General features: G+C 41.6%; 1 protein-coding gene across 1 annotated transcript; it reads right to left on the bottom strand.

Moving 5' to 3' along the window:
* Window positions 1–2,266: 2,266 nt before the first annotated feature.
* On the bottom strand, window positions 2,267–16,065 carry LEPROTL1 (leptin receptor overlapping transcript like 1). Its single transcript, XM_034965911.3, has 4 exons — window positions 14,844–16,065; window positions 8,372–8,447; window positions 5,853–6,039; window positions 2,267–4,589 (listed from the first exon to the last, which is right to left on the bottom strand). Exons 1-4 carry the CDS (start codon window positions 14,857–14,859, stop codon window positions 4,473–4,475), a joined length of 396 nt encoding a protein of 131 aa, XP_034821802.1. The 5' UTR covers window positions 14,860–16,065; the 3' UTR covers window positions 2,267–4,472.
* Window positions 16,066–18,765: the final 2,700 nt, after the last annotated feature.

Genomic DNA, 18,765 nt, shown 5'->3' with positions numbered 1-18,765 from the left:
AACTCCGCAGAATTACAGTTGAAAGATAAGTGTTTTATGGTCTTAATCTCTCACTCATAGAAACAGGTTTGGATTTGCTCTGTTCCCACCACCCTCTGCTAGAATTTACAAGCTTAACAGTTAATATCTGAATTACTGTGACTAACTGTGTGTATGGGCATAAACCCACAGATGAATTCAAATAATCTTCAAGAGACTGGAAGCAAAGCATACAGTATAAAGTTTCTTGTAAAAATAAACTGTAAATCTATCTTCATCCCTAAACTTTTCAGTAACTAAACACAAAGGGTGAAGTGAGATATAAGACCCCGGAAATCAGACAAAGGTCTATGAGTATCTTGAGCTCAGAATAACCCCAACATTAAAGTGTAGTAAACTTAATTATAAGCCTTCTTCTGCTGCACAGCATGGTAACACCTCCCTTATCTGGTGCTCCTTTTGCAATCTCAGATTATCTAGTATACAGTTAAAAATTATTTTTTTCTTAAAAAAGCCTTTCAAGAGGAAGAATACCTGTCACAAAGCATTTCATTTGTGTAAGAGGTAGGAGGCACCCTAATTAAGTCCACTGATGTACTGTGTACAGAAATGTTACATAATTGATTTAATAAGCTTGGTTGCCTTATTTTTTTCCTTGACCACTTTCCACTCTTCCTAATATACTGTAAGTCAGCAACTTGGAAACAAAATAAGTTAAGGGGTGCTAGAAACAAATACTCAGTTGTATGAAAAGGATCAAAAACACAATTCCAGAAAAATACAGGTCTGCAGCCACTTACGATGGGGGGGAAATAGTTTATGATGATAGTCCTAAATTACCAAGGAAAAATTAAAGTGTTTTAATATATTCTAAGAAAGCACACGTGTACGATCCATTTAATACTTTCATCAAATGATTAAAGTAAAACAAACATTAGTTCTTAGTAAGCTAAGCTTCATTGATTTAAAATATTTACCTACAGGATATGTTTTCTTCCTTGAGAATGCCATAAAATAAACAGACCTGTAATAAAATCAGAGCTCCTAATCTTCACTGAAAGGGCAATACAAGCTTATAGAGAAGAAATACGAATTTCAATTTCCCACCAATCGTATACATCATAAAGCATCCTGGGATCTAAAACACACACACCACTTAACAATAACGTTGTGTTGCTTGTTAACTTTGGTGCATTGATTAAAAGTTATCTGAAACTTAAGAATCTAGTCACATTCAATATAAATATCCTAGACTTTAGAAATCTGGATTATTTTGGCCAAAGTGTGGTGGCTCACGCCTGTAATCCCAGCACTTTTTTCGGGGGGGGGGGGGTGGTTGTGGTGGTGATGGCTTGAGGCCAGGAGTTTGAGACCAGCGTGGCCAACATGGCAAAACCCCGTCTCTACAAAAAATATGAAAATTAGCCAGGCGTGGTGGTGCAGGCCTATAATCCCAGCTACTCAGAAGGCTGAGCGGCAGGGCGATAACTTGAGGCCAGGAGTTTGAGACCAGTATGGCCAACACGGCAAAACCACGTTTCTACAAGAAATACAAAAATTAGCCAGGTGTGGTGACCTATGCCTGTAATCCCAGCTACGTAGGAGGCTGAGGTATGAGAATCGCTTGAACCTAGCAGTTGCAGTGAGCCGAGATCATACCACTGCACTCCAGCCTGGGCACAAAGCAAGTCTCAAAAAAAAAAAAAAAAAAAATCTGCATTGACAATGTCCCCAAAATCATATTAGAGCAGACATTTAGTGTCCACGGCCTAAACTTTTTAAAGTATATGATAAGATTATAATTAGGACAATTTGGGACACGACTAATATTTGAAAATACAGAACAGTACTTTTCTCTCTTCACAGTGTACCAAACAGAAATATTTTTTGTTTAAAATGTTTGCAAAAAGTAACATGCTATAATAATGAGTGGTAATAAATACATAATAAGAAGTCATAAAAATGTTCTGAAAATTTAAGTAGGACCTTGCCTTTAGATCAGTAGTAGTCTTAAATGTCAACAAAACCTTTTATGACTGTTTTTGTAAAAGATTTTGTAAAAATTCTACTTCCCAGATCACCAATCCTTTTACTACAGCTCAAAATTACAGGGCTGCATTGTAATATCTGTAACTATGGTTTCCATTTTATTTTGGAATGGAAACTTCTGCAAGTCTAACATTACACCAATGTCATCTTGCTTTACATCACCTTATTAGAATGTTAATGCACTTCAGAATGAAAGTGTGCCATATATTTTCATTTCAAAAACACCCACAAACTAAAATAGATATTTAAAATCTTTATTGTTTCATCATCAAAAGTTTTCTTTCCATAGAAGAATGGTAATGTTGTATCAGTGCATATTCTATGGAAAATTCATATCTCAAGTAACTAGCCTAGAAATCAGAGACAGCACTATGTCAAGCTAGTATACAAGGTCAAAGACACAATGCTGCCAACGCAATTAGTATATAGAAAGAATACGCAGCTGTTAGAAAAAGTCTATGGCCAAGTGGATAAAACAGTAGCAGTGCACTGCACTGACATCCAGAACAGAAAATAGGGAAGGACCAGAGAATGCACTTCCTGCAAAAAAAAGTCCAGTAGATCACAGGCACAAAGAGTTCCCAACTGTCTCACCAGCTCTCTAACTCATGTGTACCTGCACCTTCCTCTTGAAGTCTGAACATTATAATACCACAAGCCACTTTCAGCCTCCAGTGGGAAGGCTCCAGCCACACGCCGATATTTCGTCCTGCTTCCCGTCATCTCATATCTAAAAGTCATGGCTTAAGTTAGGCAATAAAACCTGTGGCTTTAGGCATCTTTAGTAAAAAAGCTGAACAAATCCCAAATTTATTCCCATTTTCTTGAGAAATAAACTTCATAAAACAACAGACAGCTGTCATGATTACTGAGTTTTGGCTGATGGCGAAATAATTTTTATGTAAGTATACTGAATAAACATACAAACAAATATCCTTAACAAAATACTGTCAGACCAACTTGAACGTTTTTATAACCCACTCCTGAAAAAAGTCCTGATAATTATTAGATGTAAACGACCACTATAAATTGATCATGCCTGGTTACTGGGAATTTTTTGGTCAGGTATGTTTCTGAAGCTGCTATATAGCTGGACTTGGCTACTTTGCATTAACTCACACAACAAATGCCTTTTATAAGGAAACAGCAGATCTATCATGATGAACTCAAAATCAAAACAGTTCAGAGGTATACAGGAGACTTGTCTTAAAAATACTTTTAAATTACATATGATATAACCTTAGAGAATAAGAACTACTATTACCATGGTCTAAATCTTAAACTGTTAATGCATGAATTATCTGTAAGACTAACAAGTTACTTGTTAATCATGGCAAGGCCTTGCAGGGGAGGGGGCACTCTGAATGTACGGCATAGCAATTATTTTCCAGGTAAGTAAACACTTCTAAGTGTTATTAAACTATATTTGAAAAGTTATTTTATGTAATATATACAACATACCAAATAAGTCAAAAGGAGGAAGCAGAGGAAGGTTTTCTGGCATATATGATGCAAACATACAACTGTCCCTCATCAGTAGTGGTTCCATGTATGTCCATTTTAACAGGGTAAAACATGAAAGGTTGATAGGAGATCACAAATTTCACTTATAAATAGAAACAGGATTCAAAAACTGGAATTTCAATGTCATTTCTTCCCACATTGCAACTCACTCTAACAATAATAAACATAAATAAAAACCCTATCTCAAAAATCTGTTTTTACACCCTTACCTTAAAGTTTAACATAAATTCTTCTAACAATTGAGAAAAAAAGCACTCCTCTGTAGCAATTCCATAAAATAATTTTCAATCCACAAAACATCTGTCTACCAGTAAAACCAACAACCCTTAACGGAGAGCATGGGCATTAACACTTGGCCCCTCTGAGGTATAAATGCAGCTATATTTGCACTGAGTATACAGTCTATAAGGTATGCCAACCGTCTGTATGTCTGCATAACATTGGGAGTGATGTCATCCTGACTGATTGAAAACTTATTTTTATAATTTTTTCTAATAATGGAGGCTAAATAATTTTAAGAGAAAAGATGTACTTGACCAGTAATAGAGCCGGCGGAATTCTGAATTCCTAACCAATGCAAATGATTACATTAAAAAAGTGTTTAACATTGCATATTGATTCCAAAAAAAATCAACCTAACAGGAAAAACACATAAATATTTAAATTCAGCAGGACACCACAAAAAGCATACTATAGATAAGTGTGAAATCAGTCAAGCTTTTCCAAAAGAGAAAATCCTTTTAATCCTTCAGCAAGTCTCTGTGAAAATAGTATGCTTACAATAAAAGTGAGAAGGGAGCACCTAAAATACCCCCAAGAGGCTTGCTATACCATTCAGCATTAACTGCTCCATCTCCTGTGTGCGTGAATGGCCAACAAATGACAGGAAGTCCATTTGACAATAGTTCAGTAATTTCTTTTCACCACTGCTGCCAGCTGAAGTCGTCATTGCTTCCAAAGACCAAGAAAAAGCCTAGTATAGTTGCAAAGATGACTGTGTTTCCTGTGAGAACAAGTGCGCAAGCTCCCCACTCAATCTATGGAAATAAGATACACTCAGTCAACAGGCATGAAAAACGAAAGGAAAATGAAAAAAAAAATCAAGGCTCTAGTTGTATCCCAATTATGATCTAAAAGAAACATGGCTTGTAACAATAATTGTCACAGTGCTGAACACATACTTATAAATATATATAGTATAAATATATATAGTAAAAAAATACATAGTATAAATATATATAAATATATACAGTATAAATATATTTATAGTATAAAAGTGGTACTTTTATACTAGTATTTTCATTTACCTTTGGTTCCTTTAAAAAGAAAGTCATGAAATGACCATTCAAAAACAAGCTTGACTTCTGGGCTATGAAGAAGCAGCATAAAATTCTACAAGTTTCTGTTTATAAAGGAATGTGCTTACTCTTCCTTAATATAAAAATCTATCTAGAGTAGATTAAATTTTAGCATATCACAGATGGAAACACACCCATGTACATTCTTTTGAAGGGGTGGGAAAACAATTGCCTTCTCCATATGGCTGTCTTCTCTACCTCCCCAGAGATGAAGGCGCGTGGATCAGTGAGTTTGGGAGGAAGAACTGAGTACCCGTAGCCAGCCCCTTCCCCTCTTCAGTGCTTTTCTGCCTGCAGAGCACATGCATCTTCTCAGGTCTTCCATATTTTAGGTTTTACAGGATAGGCCTGGGTTGTTCAGCACTGGGGGAGTTGATATGCTCAACTCTGACAGTTAAGTATTAGCAAGCCAGACGGGTGCGGTGGCTCATGCCTGTAATCCCAGCACTTTAGGAGGCCGAGGCGGACGGATCACGAGGTCAGGAGATGGAGACCATTCTGGCTAACACGGTGAAATCTCGTCTGCACTAAAAACACAAAAAATATCAGCTGGGCGTGGTGGCGGGCACCTGTAGTCCCAGCTACTCGAGAGGCTGAGGCAGGAGAATGGCGTGAACCTGGGAGGCAGAGCTTGCAGTGAGCTGAGATCACGCCACTGCACTCCAGGCTGGGCGACAGAGCAAGACTCCATCTCAAAAAAAAAAAAAAAAAAAAAGAAAAAAAAAGTATTAGCAAGCCAACAGCTGCTGCAGATCCAAGCCACGTTCTCCAATATCACTTTTATTAGTTAACAAGAACAAACAATAAAGTGAGATTTTAATCTCTATCTTCTAGGCTCTTACGTCTTTCACCTCTTTCCATGTCATTAACAAAAACTTTGCTTGAGAAAAATGTAACACATGTTCAATATAAAATCATTAATGGAAGAATATATTCACTTACCAGATGTGCTCTGGCAAATACAATAGGGAGTCCAAAAGCTGACACGACAATGCCCGTTGTAAGAAAGATGGCAAGTTCCTTACAAGCGTTACTCATAGCATCTGTATCATCCACTAATCTTCTTGCTATGCAGTATGGAATAGGTGAAAGGATGTAAAAAAATAGAACAAAGAGGGGCCAGTATTTGCTAGAAAAAGAAAAAAAAGTTAATGTAATTTTTGCTATGTCATTTTCCTACACACAAAATATGGTCTTTTTAAAAAATCAAGATTCAATCGCTTGACTTCTAATGGATGACACCCAACCTTAGCATAAAGCTGAAACAACCCTAAACTTCCCTTACAACACGAGGAACTCCCAAATTACAGAAATCAAAATACAGAAAAGAAACTAAAAGTAATTTTGAATACTTTCAGTCAGAATATGGAATTTATCACAATAAAAATAGATGGCTTTTACTCTACATCTAGTTAACTGTATTGTACCACAGTCATTTCCTGGTTTTGATAACTACGGTTATGTAAGATCTTATGACTCTGGCAGGCTGTGTGGAGGGTACAGGGGACCTCTGTGTATGATTTTCACAACTTCTTCAGAATCTAAAATTGTTTCAAAATAAAAAGTTAAAAGGAAATAGATGCCCTTAAAACTACCATAGAATAAAATAGGTATCATGGTGGAGATCTGATTATACAGAGGCTAATGATAGGCAGCTACTTATGTTTCCTAAATTTTTTTTTTTTTTTGAGACAGAGTCTCGCTCTGCTGCCCAGGCTGGAGTGCAGTGGCATGATCTCGGCTCACTGCAACTTCTGCCTCCTGGGTTCAAGTGACTCTCCTGCCTCAGCCCCCCTGACTAGCTGGGATTACAGGCGTGCGCCACCATGCCCGGCTAATTTTTGTATTTTTAGTGGAGATGGAGTTTCACCATGTTGGCTAGGCTGGTCTTAAACTCCTGACCTCAGGTGATCCACCCACCTTGGCCTCCCAAAGTGCTAGGATTACAGGCATGAGCCACTGCGCCTGACCATTTCCTAAATATTTTAAGAAAAACAATTAAAAATTGAATATATGCTTAAGAAAAATAATTCAAACAGTACAAAAGCACAAAAAGTAAAGACTAAAAGTTCCAAATCTCCTCTTGCCCACTTTCCTATTGAGCTTCTCAGGGACCCTTCCACATTTCCACATAAACTTTAAAATATGAATGGGTCCCTGCAGTTTTCTAACAATATGTCTTGAACATATTTACATGTTAGCACTTACAGCTCTTCCTCATTCTTTTTAAGACTGCCTAGTATTTCCATTAAAAGATTTACTATAATTTAACCATTTTTCTTTTGAAGGACATTTAGGATGTTTTCAGAAGTTTTTTTGGCTCTTATAAATAAGGCATAAAACAACAAAACAAAAACAAAAACAAAAATATAAACAAGGCTGCTTGAACATCCATACTCTCCCCTACTAAATATATCTTTGTAAACATCTGCAAGTGGGTTTGTATGAGAAAGTCTAACAAGTGAAAGGGCTAACTCAAAGAATATATACTTTGAGAGCTACAAGCAAACTTATCTCCAAGAAAACTATCTATGTGTACTCCCCCCACAGCACAAAAGAGTGCCTGCTTGCCCTGTCTCTTGTCTTTGTCAATAGATTTTGTTTAGTTTTGAGTGAGGCTGGGGATATTTTTATGTGCTTATTAGCAATTTGTAGTTCTCTTTTTGTATTTATTTTTCTATTGAGTTGTTCATCTTTTTCTAATTTATCTAAATGTTAAAATGTTAACTTTGAGAAGTTCTTTCTATCCTAAGGAAAGAAATTTTTTTTTTTTTTTTTTGGAAACAGAGTCTTGCTCTATCACCCAGGCTGGAGTGCAGTGGCGCGATCTTGGCTCACCGCAACCTCCATCTCCTGGGTTCAGGCGATTCTCCTGCCTCAGCCTCCCGAGTACCTGGGACTACAGGCATGCGTCACCACGCCTGGCTATTTTTTTTGTATTTTTAGTAGAGATGGGGTTTCACCATGTTAGCCAGGCTGGTCTCGAACTCCTGACCTCAGGCAATCCTCCCGCCTTGGTCTCCCAAAGTGCTGGGATTACAGGCGTGAGCCACCGCACCCGGCCGGAAAGTAATTGTTTACATCTCTTTTTTTTTTTTAGTTAATTGTGTTTTGACTGCTTATGGTATTTTTTTGCAAAAAGACATTTTAAATTTTCTTGTAATTAGTATTATCAATAGATGTTAAAAACTGAGCAGGAGGGCTGAGGTACTGTGTAGCTATCTTGCCACTGCAGACTCAGCAGCAGTGAAAGAGCAGGTAACAGCCAAAAATCTTATTTGCATCTTGGTGTCCTAAAATCTTTAGAAACAAACTTTAAGTGGTGATTTTTACAAAGTATGTGTTTGGTAAGTGAACATTTCTCTGCATTACTTTTACAGTAGTAAAAAAACATTTTTTTAAGCTTTAAAAGTAGAAAAATTTTACCCTTAAATATTCAGAAAGACAAACATTTTACATACTTGTATATTGGAAGGGCACATCCAAGCATCAAAAACATCAGTCCGATTGCTCCTCCAAAGGACAAACTAATCAAAGCTGCAAAGCAAATAAAAAGTGCAACAGGAATATAAATTAAATATTATTTTTATTAATAGCAGCAGCCTGAACATTATCTGTAACCTCAGAAGCAAAAATCCCTCAAACGTATTAATAGCAAGTTGCCATCAGAAGTGTAAGTTATCTAGTGTTAGAATAAGTCTTCTGTGGTATCTTCAAGGCAAAATGAAGTGACACTGGCCTTTTTTTTTTTTTTTTTGTGTGTGTGTGTGAGATGGAGTTTCACTCTTGTTGCCCAGGCTGGAGTCCAATGGCTTGATCTCGGCTCACCACAACCTCCACCTCCCAGGTTCAAGTGATTCTCCTGCCTCAACCTCCTGAGTAAGCTGGGATTACAGGAATGCACTACCACATCCTGCTAATTTTCTATTTTTAGTAGAGATGGAGTTTCTCCATGTTGGTCAGGCTGGTCTCGAACTCCCGACCTCAGGTGATCCACCTGCCTTGGCCTCCCAAAGTGCTGGGATTACAGGCGTGAGCCACCACATCCAGCCAGTGACACCGATTTTTAAAGCTCTAACCTACTGCTAGTACCCCACCATATTCCCCAGACGCTGGTTCCCTTTCTAAAGAGTCAAAGTCCACAGGCTCAATGCTCTTCTGGGCATTAGAATTATATTTACTTCACAGATCACTACAGTTTTGAAAAGCAGTATGTGGAGAAACTCCACATGCTCAAGTTTACTGGACTTTAGAAACCTCATCCTATAGGAAAACCTCTTCTAATCAGCTCCTGTTTCTGGCACATACACTCTCAATGTGCATAAAACTGACCAGAAAAAATGCCCGAGAATATCTGTAGTTAATGATTTTAATCAATTAATTTTGTTGCAAATCTTTAAATAGTTTGCAAAAGTAGAGCTGGGTTTCCTTCCCTAATCTACATTAGAAAACCTGTAGGACAATGGGTTATAATCCTTCTGAGGTATCACTACTTTAACACGTTATTATAAGCAATAGATGCATTCTACAGGTGAAATATAGTTTCTAAAGCTACGCGCGCACACACAGACACACACACACACAGTAGTACATTTTAAGGTGCTCTCACGTTAGTGAATAGAAACAACTTTCTTGAATAGGCATAGTTAACCAATGACCTAGACTAAAGCAAAGAAATAAATGATAGCCGAGTGCAGTGGCTCACGCCTGTAATCCCAGCACTTTGGGAGGCCAAGGCGGGTGGATCATGAGGTTGGGGGTTTGAGACCAGCCTGGTCAGTATGGTGAAACCCTGTCTCTACTAAGAATACAAAAAATTAGCTGGGTGTGGTGGCACATGCCTGTAGTCCCAGCTACTTGGGAGGCTGAGGCAGGAGAATTGCTTGAACCCGGGAGGCGTAGGTTGCAGTGAGCCTAGACTGCGCCTTTGCATTCCAGCCTGTGCGACAGAGCAAGACTCCATCTCAAAAAAAATAAATAAATAAGTAAATGATAAATTTATTTTGAGTTCTATATAACCTGTATTTCTACAGTTACAGTGGCTAAGAAAATAACTAGTTTTGTTGTTGTTAGGTCATTTTATTAAACTTCAAAAGTTAAAATTCGAAAGATTTGTAGAAGGTCTAAAAGTTACCAAAACAAAGGCTAACACAGAGAAACCAAAACGAACAGGAAACAAGTTAAACTTTGCCAAGTACTACTGATATACTCTGCACAACTAAAACGGTCATAATCAAGGACACCCAATGACATAGTGGCTTGGCAGATTTGGTTTTTGGTTAGATCGCTGATGCAGGTCATGGCAACCCCGAACACATCACTTAGTCCTGAATACCATTCTATTTCCAGCTACAGGAAAAGAATTGCATTTTTACTTTACAGCAAACGAGGCACTTCAAGTTTACAGGGGAATGCAATATAAACTGTAAGGAAAACACTGAATTTACCATTTGTTTTCTTCAGTTCCAAATTGGTTCTCATGACCGGGCCCTGCCCACCTCTCCTGTGACGTGTCACACCAGGCTACTACAGTGTCCCTGAACCCTCACTTCAGTTATACTGGCCCTCTTTCCTTTCCTGGAAATCAGCAGACTTGCTCACTCACGTGGCCTGTGCACACTTTGTCCCTTCTGCCTCAGACATTTTTTCATTCAAGAAATATTCACTGAGCACTAAATATGTGACAAGCACTAGGGATACAACAGTGAATGAGGCATGGTCCTTTCCCACTCCTCTCTACTTTCCTCCAACTTAACTCCTGCTTTTCCTTCAGATCTCAGCTCAACCAGTGAAGTGGTTTTTTTGCTGGTTTTTTTTTTTTTTTTTAGACGGAGTCTTGTGCTGTCGCCAGGATGGAGTGCAGTGGCCAGTGGCGTGATCTTGACTCACTGCAACCTCCGCCTCCCAGGTTCAAGCCATCCTCCTGCCTCAGCCTCCTGAGTAACTGGGACTACAGCTGTGCACCACCATGCCTAGCTAATTTTTTTTTCTTTTTGTATTTTTAGTAGAGACGGGGTTTCACCACATTGGCCAGGATGGTCTCCATCTCTTGACCTCACGATCTGCCCACCTTGGCCTCCCAAAGTGCTGGGATTATAGGCGTGAGCCACCGCACCTGGCCTCAGTGAAGTTTTTCCAAACCTCCTGATTAGACCAATTCCCTGTTATATTTATTTATTCATTCCTCTAACAAACATCTTTGGAGCACCTAACGTGTGTCAGATACTGTTCTTGCTACTGGAGACAGAGCAATGACAACAATCAAAGCTTTCGCTCTCACGGAGCTTACGTTCTAGTGGGAGAAGAAAATGATTTTTAACAAGCAAGTGAATAAATGTCAAGTGATCACAAACGTCAGGTAGAGTAAGGGATGGGAGTGCTAGTCTAGATACAGTGGCCAGGGAAGGCATCTCTGATGAAGCATCACCTGAGCAAAGATCTGTATGAGGGGAGGGAGGAAATCATGTGGGTATTTGGGATGAGTATTCCTGGCAGAGACCCGTGTATGCTGAGGTCCTCTGTTCACTGAATGCCTCTCCTTTGCTCAATTATCAGCTGCGATTTCCTACTGGTTTGTATTTTGTCTTTCCTTCTCAACTGTCCATTTCATGAAAGGAGGGAGCAAGTTTTTCTGTTGTGATGATCGTGCCTGGCTCTTAACACTCAACAAATATTTGTGGAATGAATGTAGCAGAGTGGAAGCAGCATGGAACTGAGACTCAGGAGGGTCCAAGGCCCTAATAGTTACTAACTACTTGTCCAAGTAATTTATGAGTCTCAGTTCTTCCTTCTCTAAAATGACAGTTGGACTAGATCTTAAATGCAGATAATTTTCTGAACACTAAAGGTACTGTTAAGACAGCTAAGTCCATTACTATAAATACTACCTAGTAACACCTCATTCATTCAGAAGCCATTTATACGCAACTTAGAATCCTGGAGAAAACAAAGGCCACTAAAAAGAGACAAAATAGATGTTACAAAGCCCATATACTAAAGCCAACATTCTCTATAAACAGACCCTTAAGTTCTTATTTATACTAACTCATTTTCGTGACACAATTGTTAGATGGGAATTCAGAGTAAAACACATTTTTATTTTAAAGAATCATCTATGCTCACTTATATATATTTTTCAATAGGTAATTCACATACCCAGAACAAAAATTAAGTGAAAAGGAACTTTCTCTTATCAAAAGTAATCACTATTACCTATATACCTTGTGACACAAAATTTTCTAAGTTTATTTTCCCACACTGAAACAAATGGGAATTAGGAGAAATAGTTGCATACGAGCAAGAATTGCCCTTTGACAGGAGGGAGGAAACAACAAAAAAAATTTAAACCAGGCAGAAAAATCTCAAAAAGCATGTTCACGGTAATCTCCGCAAGAGGCAAGCCACCTTAGGACCATGAGGGCCTCTGAAGGTGGCTGTTCTGTGACAGAGAACAGTCATTCAAGTTTTTATCAAAAAAGAAGGCCTAAATTCTTCGATTACACTCTTACAAAGTTAATGAAAAATGATTCCTTAAAAAAAAAAAAAACCAAGGGACTAAAATGAGATAAGGCTCTGGTATCAAAAAACAATTTTAAAAACATAAACCAAGATTGTCTTATTATAAGTGCTATGAATATGAATACTGGAATAACATTTGTTTGGGGGAATCAAGATACCTTGAGATAATACTTCTATTCCATTAAATACTAAATATATGTGTGTGTGTGTGTGTGTGTGTGTGTGTGTGTGTATATATATATATATATTTTTTTTTTGTTTGTTTGTTTTGAGACAGAGTCTCACTCTGTTGCCCAGGCTGGAGTGCAGTGGCGTAATCTTGGCTCACTGCAACCTCTGCCTCCCGGGTTCAAGCAATTCCCTGCCTCAGCCTCCTGAGTAGCTGGGATTACAGGTGCCTGCCACCATGCCCGGCTAATTTTTTTGTATTTTTAGTAGAGATGGGGTTTCACCATCTTGGACAGGTTGGTCTTGAACTCCTGACCTCATGATCCATCCGTCTTGGCCTCCCAAAGTGCTGGGATTACAGGTGTGAGCCACCGCGCTGGGATTAAATACTAAATTTTTTTTAAATATTCATAACACAGTTTGATGTGACATCTCATCTTCCAGTCATACCGAATAAGGTAGCCAATTAGAGGTTAAATAAATTGCTTAAAAGTGTTCTCAAAACTTGCAGTTTCTTCAATCTTATGAAATTGGCAACTAGGAAGATTTATATATACACTTCATCATTTGTATATAAGCTGTTTCTTAAATGACACATCAACAAGGCAAGAATTCATACAGTAATTGAGTGATGCAACATTTGGAAGACAAAGCTTAGATAAGTCTGGTTTCTACTCCCAAAGCCTCTAGGCTAGGGATGGAGCAGCCCAATTATCTAGCAAAACTCTCTAGAGACAAGATGCTGATTCTGTGATTACAAAGAAATTAGAGTAGAAGGAGGGACCACTTCTCTAACCTGGGAGTTAACCAGAAAATCCAATATATCAAAAAGTAATAGACAAATGGCTCAAGAAATGCCTAATGGTCTCTAATTACAGCAACACTCCTTCCTAATATAAAGATATTAGGCCAAGAGAAAGAAACATACTGACTCATAACAACCAGAAAATCCTGCTGAAATCAAAAGTGCAGTTCACCTGAGGCACCTTCATCAGTTTAATGCAGTATTTCCCTAGGTCTGGAGAAGTAAATTACAAAGCTATTTTCTTAAGAGACCCCCGCATTATTGACACTGAAGAAACAGGGAAGAACAGGGAAACGGGCAACATCCTAAAAACCACAGCAATTCACAATAACTGCCTTTCACATAAGGGTTTAGAGTCTATCATAGTTCAAAAGGAGATTACAAAGTATCCCAGTTGCTTAAATGACAAGGTTTTATATGGGAAGTGAAATGTTTTCAGACATTGAAAATAAACAAGAAACAGTAAGACTGTGACCCTGAAAAAAAAACTCGATTAAGTTTTCCTTAGAGAAGAAAAAATACAAAGAAAACCACTGCTCCCAAAGTTACCTGCTTCCTGCCTGACTGCCCTTCTACAGAGCGGCAGGTCAAGAAATCAATGTAATTAGTTAAGCAGTAGCTGAAAACTTTGCTTCTCATCACACTGACAACAAAACTACCTAACAGTTGGAACAAATGCAACATTCCTTTTTTAAAAAGAAAATACATGAATAAGCCAGTAGTTTTTCATTAAGTTGTACCAGTATTTTATCTTCTTAAAAAAAAAAAAGGAAAAAAAGAAAAATTTTGAAATTTGAAAAAGCCTCAGGGTGCAACTGCGGAGAGGGAAGAGAGCCAGGAGCACTTTGGGGTCGCCTACAGGATCAACTCTAGGGTCCAGACACCGCAGATGAAAATGCACCCGTTTCGGGAGCCTGTAAAGCCTCGGGCGCGGGCGGCCGGGGTGGACGTGGGGTCGAGGTTTCGGGCAGACCCGTGCAGCGCCCGCAGACCGCACTTGTGCCTTTCGGTGGGAAATGACTGGTTTTCCATCGCTGGCATCTCCAGCAGCCTCAGCCTCCTCAATCCCACGCTCTGCCTGCCTCTCTCTCGGATGCAAACTCCTGCAAAACGTGTGTGACCGTCCAAGTCGCGACGGGACTCCTCACTGACCGCCAACCACTTCATATTTTGTCCGGGGGGCGATGGGTGGGAGAGAGGCTGCCGAAATCGGCAGAAAGTGGGGGCTGCGGGGCGAAGCCGGGGTCGCAACCGTCCGTTGCCCGAGGGCGCCGCGCCCACCTCCGGGCCAAGCGCAGGGCCGGGGCGGGGGTCGCTTCCCCGGCGCAGGGACCCCACGCGCGCGCGCGGGCCCGGAGGGGAAGTGCGGGGGCCGCGTGGGACCCCCGGCCCATCTTCCCCCGCCGGCCCCAGCCCTCCCGCGTCCTGCAACCCAGGCCCACCTTTGATGCCTGCCATGGCGGTGACGTCGCTCCTGGCTCCACGACCCGAGGCGGCGGCGGCGGCGGCGGCGGCGGCGGCGGCGGCGGCAGCAGCAGCGGCAGCCGGGAGACCCAAGACGCGCTACGGCGGCCAGACAACACCCGGAAGTGCGCGACGCAGCACTTCCGCCGGCGGCTCGGGCTCGCGCGGGGGCGCGGGGGACGCGCCGGGCTGGGCTGTGGGGTCGACCCCCTGCCTCTCTTCTCCGCGGGTCTGCAGATCGCCGCCGGCCGAGGCTTGCCGCCGCCGCCCCGACTGGGGGAATGAGCAGGCGCCAGGTCTTGAATTCCTGTCAGGGCCGGTCTGGGGGCTCCCTGCTGAAGCCCCTGTCCCTGATCCCGCAACCTCCCGCGTGCTTGGGAAGGGGTCGCGGGTAGCGGCCGTCCTTTGGATGCACGTGTGATGGCTTTTGGCTTAATTTCACATTGTTTTGTTTGTTTTTTGAGACAGGGTCTCTTTCGCCCAGGCTGGAGTGTGATCACGGCTACTGCAGCCTCGATCTCCAGGGCTCAAGTGATTCTCTCACGTCGGCCTCGCAGTAACTGGGACCACAGACATGAGCCACCATGCCTGGCTTTTTTTTGTTTTGTTTTGTTTTTTGTAGAGACAGGGCGGGGTGTGAGACTCTCATCTTGTTGCCCAAGCTGGTCTCCTGAGCTCAAGGATCTGCCCTCCTCGGCCTCCCAAAGCGCTGGGATTACAGCTTGATACCCTACCTTGTTTTAACCTGATTGACTCTCTCTTAGCTGAGAGAGCGGGACAGACTCCATTTTGGTTTCTTCGCTTGAAGCACCTTGTCCCCCTCCCTTAAGGACATAACTGCTGCAAACTGACACCAAGCACATCCAGGAATGTGCTTACTGATAAGATACTGAGGCAAGCTGTACCAGCAGCTCCTGGGAACGCGCTCGGTTGATGGTACCCAAAGCCCCTGCGTTTATCTCTTTGTGATAATTTAAGCCCCATGCACCTGCAACTGTTTATTTTCCTGTAACTGTTTCTATAACCATTTATCTTTTAACTCTTTGCCTGTTCTGCTTCTGTAAAAATTGCTTCAGCTAGACTACCCCTTCCCTATTTAGACCAAGGTATAAAAAGAAATCTAGCCCCTTCTTCAGGGCCGAGAGAATTTTGAGCTGTAGTCGTCTCTCGGTCGCCGGCAATAAAGGACTCCTGAATTAGTCTCAAAGTGTGGCGTTTCTCTATAACTCGCTCGGTTACGACAACAGGTGTGAGCCACTGCGCACATTATTTTACTGCGCCTTTTCCTCTCTCCCTCCATCCCTCCATCCCCAGTCCCATAATTAAGGTTAGTTGGGTGGTCTGCACTTGGCTCCTTGGTTTCCTACACAGGACTAGGGTTCTGGTGAGGACCCACCTCCAGAGATAGGAGCAGCAGGGCTCAGTAAAGGGTGGATTTAATAGAAATCCAGTCCCTTGGGTGGCTGTCTTTTTGGTAGTAACAAGGCAAGGAAAAAAAAAGTGAAAGCCCAGGTTCAACACCTTTATTTACACATCCTACAATTATTTATAGAACATTTACTATGTGTTAGGCACAGGGTTAGACGCTGAGATGTGCAAAACCAGGTACTGTTTGCAGACTGGTGAGGAAGACAGACACACAAAAAATGTAAAATTGCACTAATGATAATTGCTAGTAAAGGGGATCAGAATATGTCACTCTAAAATATGCCACTTTGAAGTCTGGTGTGGTGACTCAGGCATGTGATCCCAGCACTTTGGGAGGCTAAGACAGGAGGATCGCTTTGGCCCAGGAGTTCAAGACCAGCCCTGGCAACATAGTGAGACTCCATCTCTACAAAAACGAAAAAAAAATTAGCCAGGCTTGGTGTGTGCCTATAGTTCCAGCTACTTGGGAGGCTGAAGTAGGAGGATTGCTTGAGCCTAGGAGGTCGAGGCTGCAGTGAGCTCTGATTGTGCCACTGCCTGGGCAACAAAGCAAGACTCTGTTTCCAAACAAACAAACAAATAAATGTCAGGCCTCTGAGCCCAAGCTAAGCCATCATATCCCCTGTGACCTGCACGTACACATCCAGATGGCCGGTTCCTGCCTTAACTGATGACATTACCTTGTGAAATTCCTTCCCCTGGCTCATCCTGGCTCAAAAGCTTCCCCACTGACCACCTGGTGACCCCAGCCCCTGCCTGCCAGAGAACAACCCCCTTTGACTGTAATTTTACTTTACCTACCCAAATCCTATAAAATGGCCCCACCCCTATCTCCCTTCGCTGACTCTCTTTTTGGACTCAGCCCACCTGCACCTAGGGGAAATAACTAGCCTTGTTGCTCACACAAAGCCTGTTTGATGGTCTCTTCACACGGACACGAGTGAAAATAAGCCTAAGGATTGTTTTGAGCTGAAAGCAAATAAGCAACAGGCATAGGAGGAGCTCTCTGCTCTCTCCTTTTCTACCCAAAGGCCGTGCTTAAGTTCCCTTTGTAAAGATAACATAAAGTTCCACTTTTTGTTTTGTTTTGTTTTTCTTTTGAGACGGAGTCTCGCTCTGTGGCCAGGCTGTAGTGCAGTGGCATGATCTCGGCTGACTGCAACTTCCGCTTCCCGGGTTCAAGCGATTCTCTTGCCTCAGCCTCCCAAGTAGCTGGGACTACAGGCACGCGCCACTACGCCCAGCTAACTTTTAGTCTTGCTCTGTCGCCCAGGCTGGAGTGCAGTGGTGTGATCTCAGCCCACTGCAACCTCTGCCTCTTGGTTCAAGTGATTTTCCTGCCTCAGCCTCCCAAGTAGCTGGGATTACAGTCGTGAGCCACAATGCCCGGCTAATTTTTGTATTTTTAGGTAGAGACAGGGTTTCACCATGTTGGCCAGGCTGGTCTTGAATTCCTGGCTTCAAGTGATCGGCCCACCTGGGCCTCCCAAAGTGCTGAAATTACAGGTGTGAGCCACTGCGCCTGGCCCCCAAAAAATGTGTAAACAAATTTTTCTACTTATAAATATTTACATTTCCCAGACCAGGGAGAGGATGCAACTCCTATGCCCCAGTAAACAGCATTTATTGGAGTCTGTCAAAACATTACTAAAATAGCCCTTATCTTTCATTAGTTTTCCCCCATATATTTACCTTCTTAAAATCTACTGCCCCTAGAAGTCCAAAACCTTTCCTTTGTCTACTTTTCCACAATGCATCACCCTTTGTTAAAATGATACATGCTCCCAGGCCTAATTACTTTTTGAGTTTTCACTTCTTTTCTGTGAAGCCTCCTTGTGCATGCAAAATAAATCTTTTTTTTCCCCTGGTAATCTGTACTTTGTTAGTTTAATTCACAGTTCTCAGCTTCTGAACCTAAGAGGGTAAAGAAAGTTTTTATCCTTTCCTACACTAGGAAAGATGGGTAAATAGTTCTCTGAAAACTTTTGATTGCGATCTGCCAGGGAAAATTTCCCTCAAGGAGAGACAACACAGTGATGAATAAATGTGTTAATAGAGAACGGAAAAGCCATCGCAGGTGGCGGGGTGTGTTGTGTGTGTGTGTGTTTGCGTGTGTTTGTGTGTGTGCGTTTGTGTTTGTGCGTGCATGTGTTTGTGTGTGCGTGTTTGTGTGTGTACGTGTTTGTGTGCGTGTTTGCGTGTGCATGGGTATTTGTGTGTGCGTGTGTGTGCGTCCTTGTGCGTGTTTGGGTGTTGTGTGTGTGCGTGTGTGCATTTGTGTGTGCGTGCGTTTGTGTACGTGTCTGTGTATGCGTTTGTGCGTGCATGTGTGTGTGCGTGCGTGTTTGTGTTGTGGGCGTGTTTGTGTGTGCCTGCATGTGTTTGTGTGCGTGTTTGTGTGTATGTGCACGTTTGCGTGTGTATGCATGTTTGTGTGTGTGCATGCGTGTTTGTGTGTGTTTTGTGTGTTGT

The sequence above is a fragment of the Pan paniscus genome, chromosome 7, assembly GCF_029289425.2.
Source record: "Pan paniscus chromosome 7, NHGRI_mPanPan1-v2.0_pri, whole genome shotgun sequence".
NCBI lineage: Eukaryota > Metazoa > Chordata > Mammalia > Primates > Hominidae > Pan > Pan paniscus.
The sequence above is the reverse complement of the archived record's forward strand: the minus strand, read 5'-3'. Positions and strand labels throughout refer to the sequence as shown.

Coding starts and splice junctions, on each gene's coding strand:
- LEPROTL1 (XM_034965911.3), bottom strand. Junction 6,040..8,371: donor TGTGCCCTTCCAATATACAA/GTATGTAAAATG, acceptor TTCTTTTTCTAG/CAAATACTGGCCCCTCTTTG. Junction 4,590..5,852: donor TATTTGCCAGAGCACATCTG/GTAAGTGAATAT, acceptor TTATTTCCATAG/ATTGAGTGGGGAGCTTGCGC.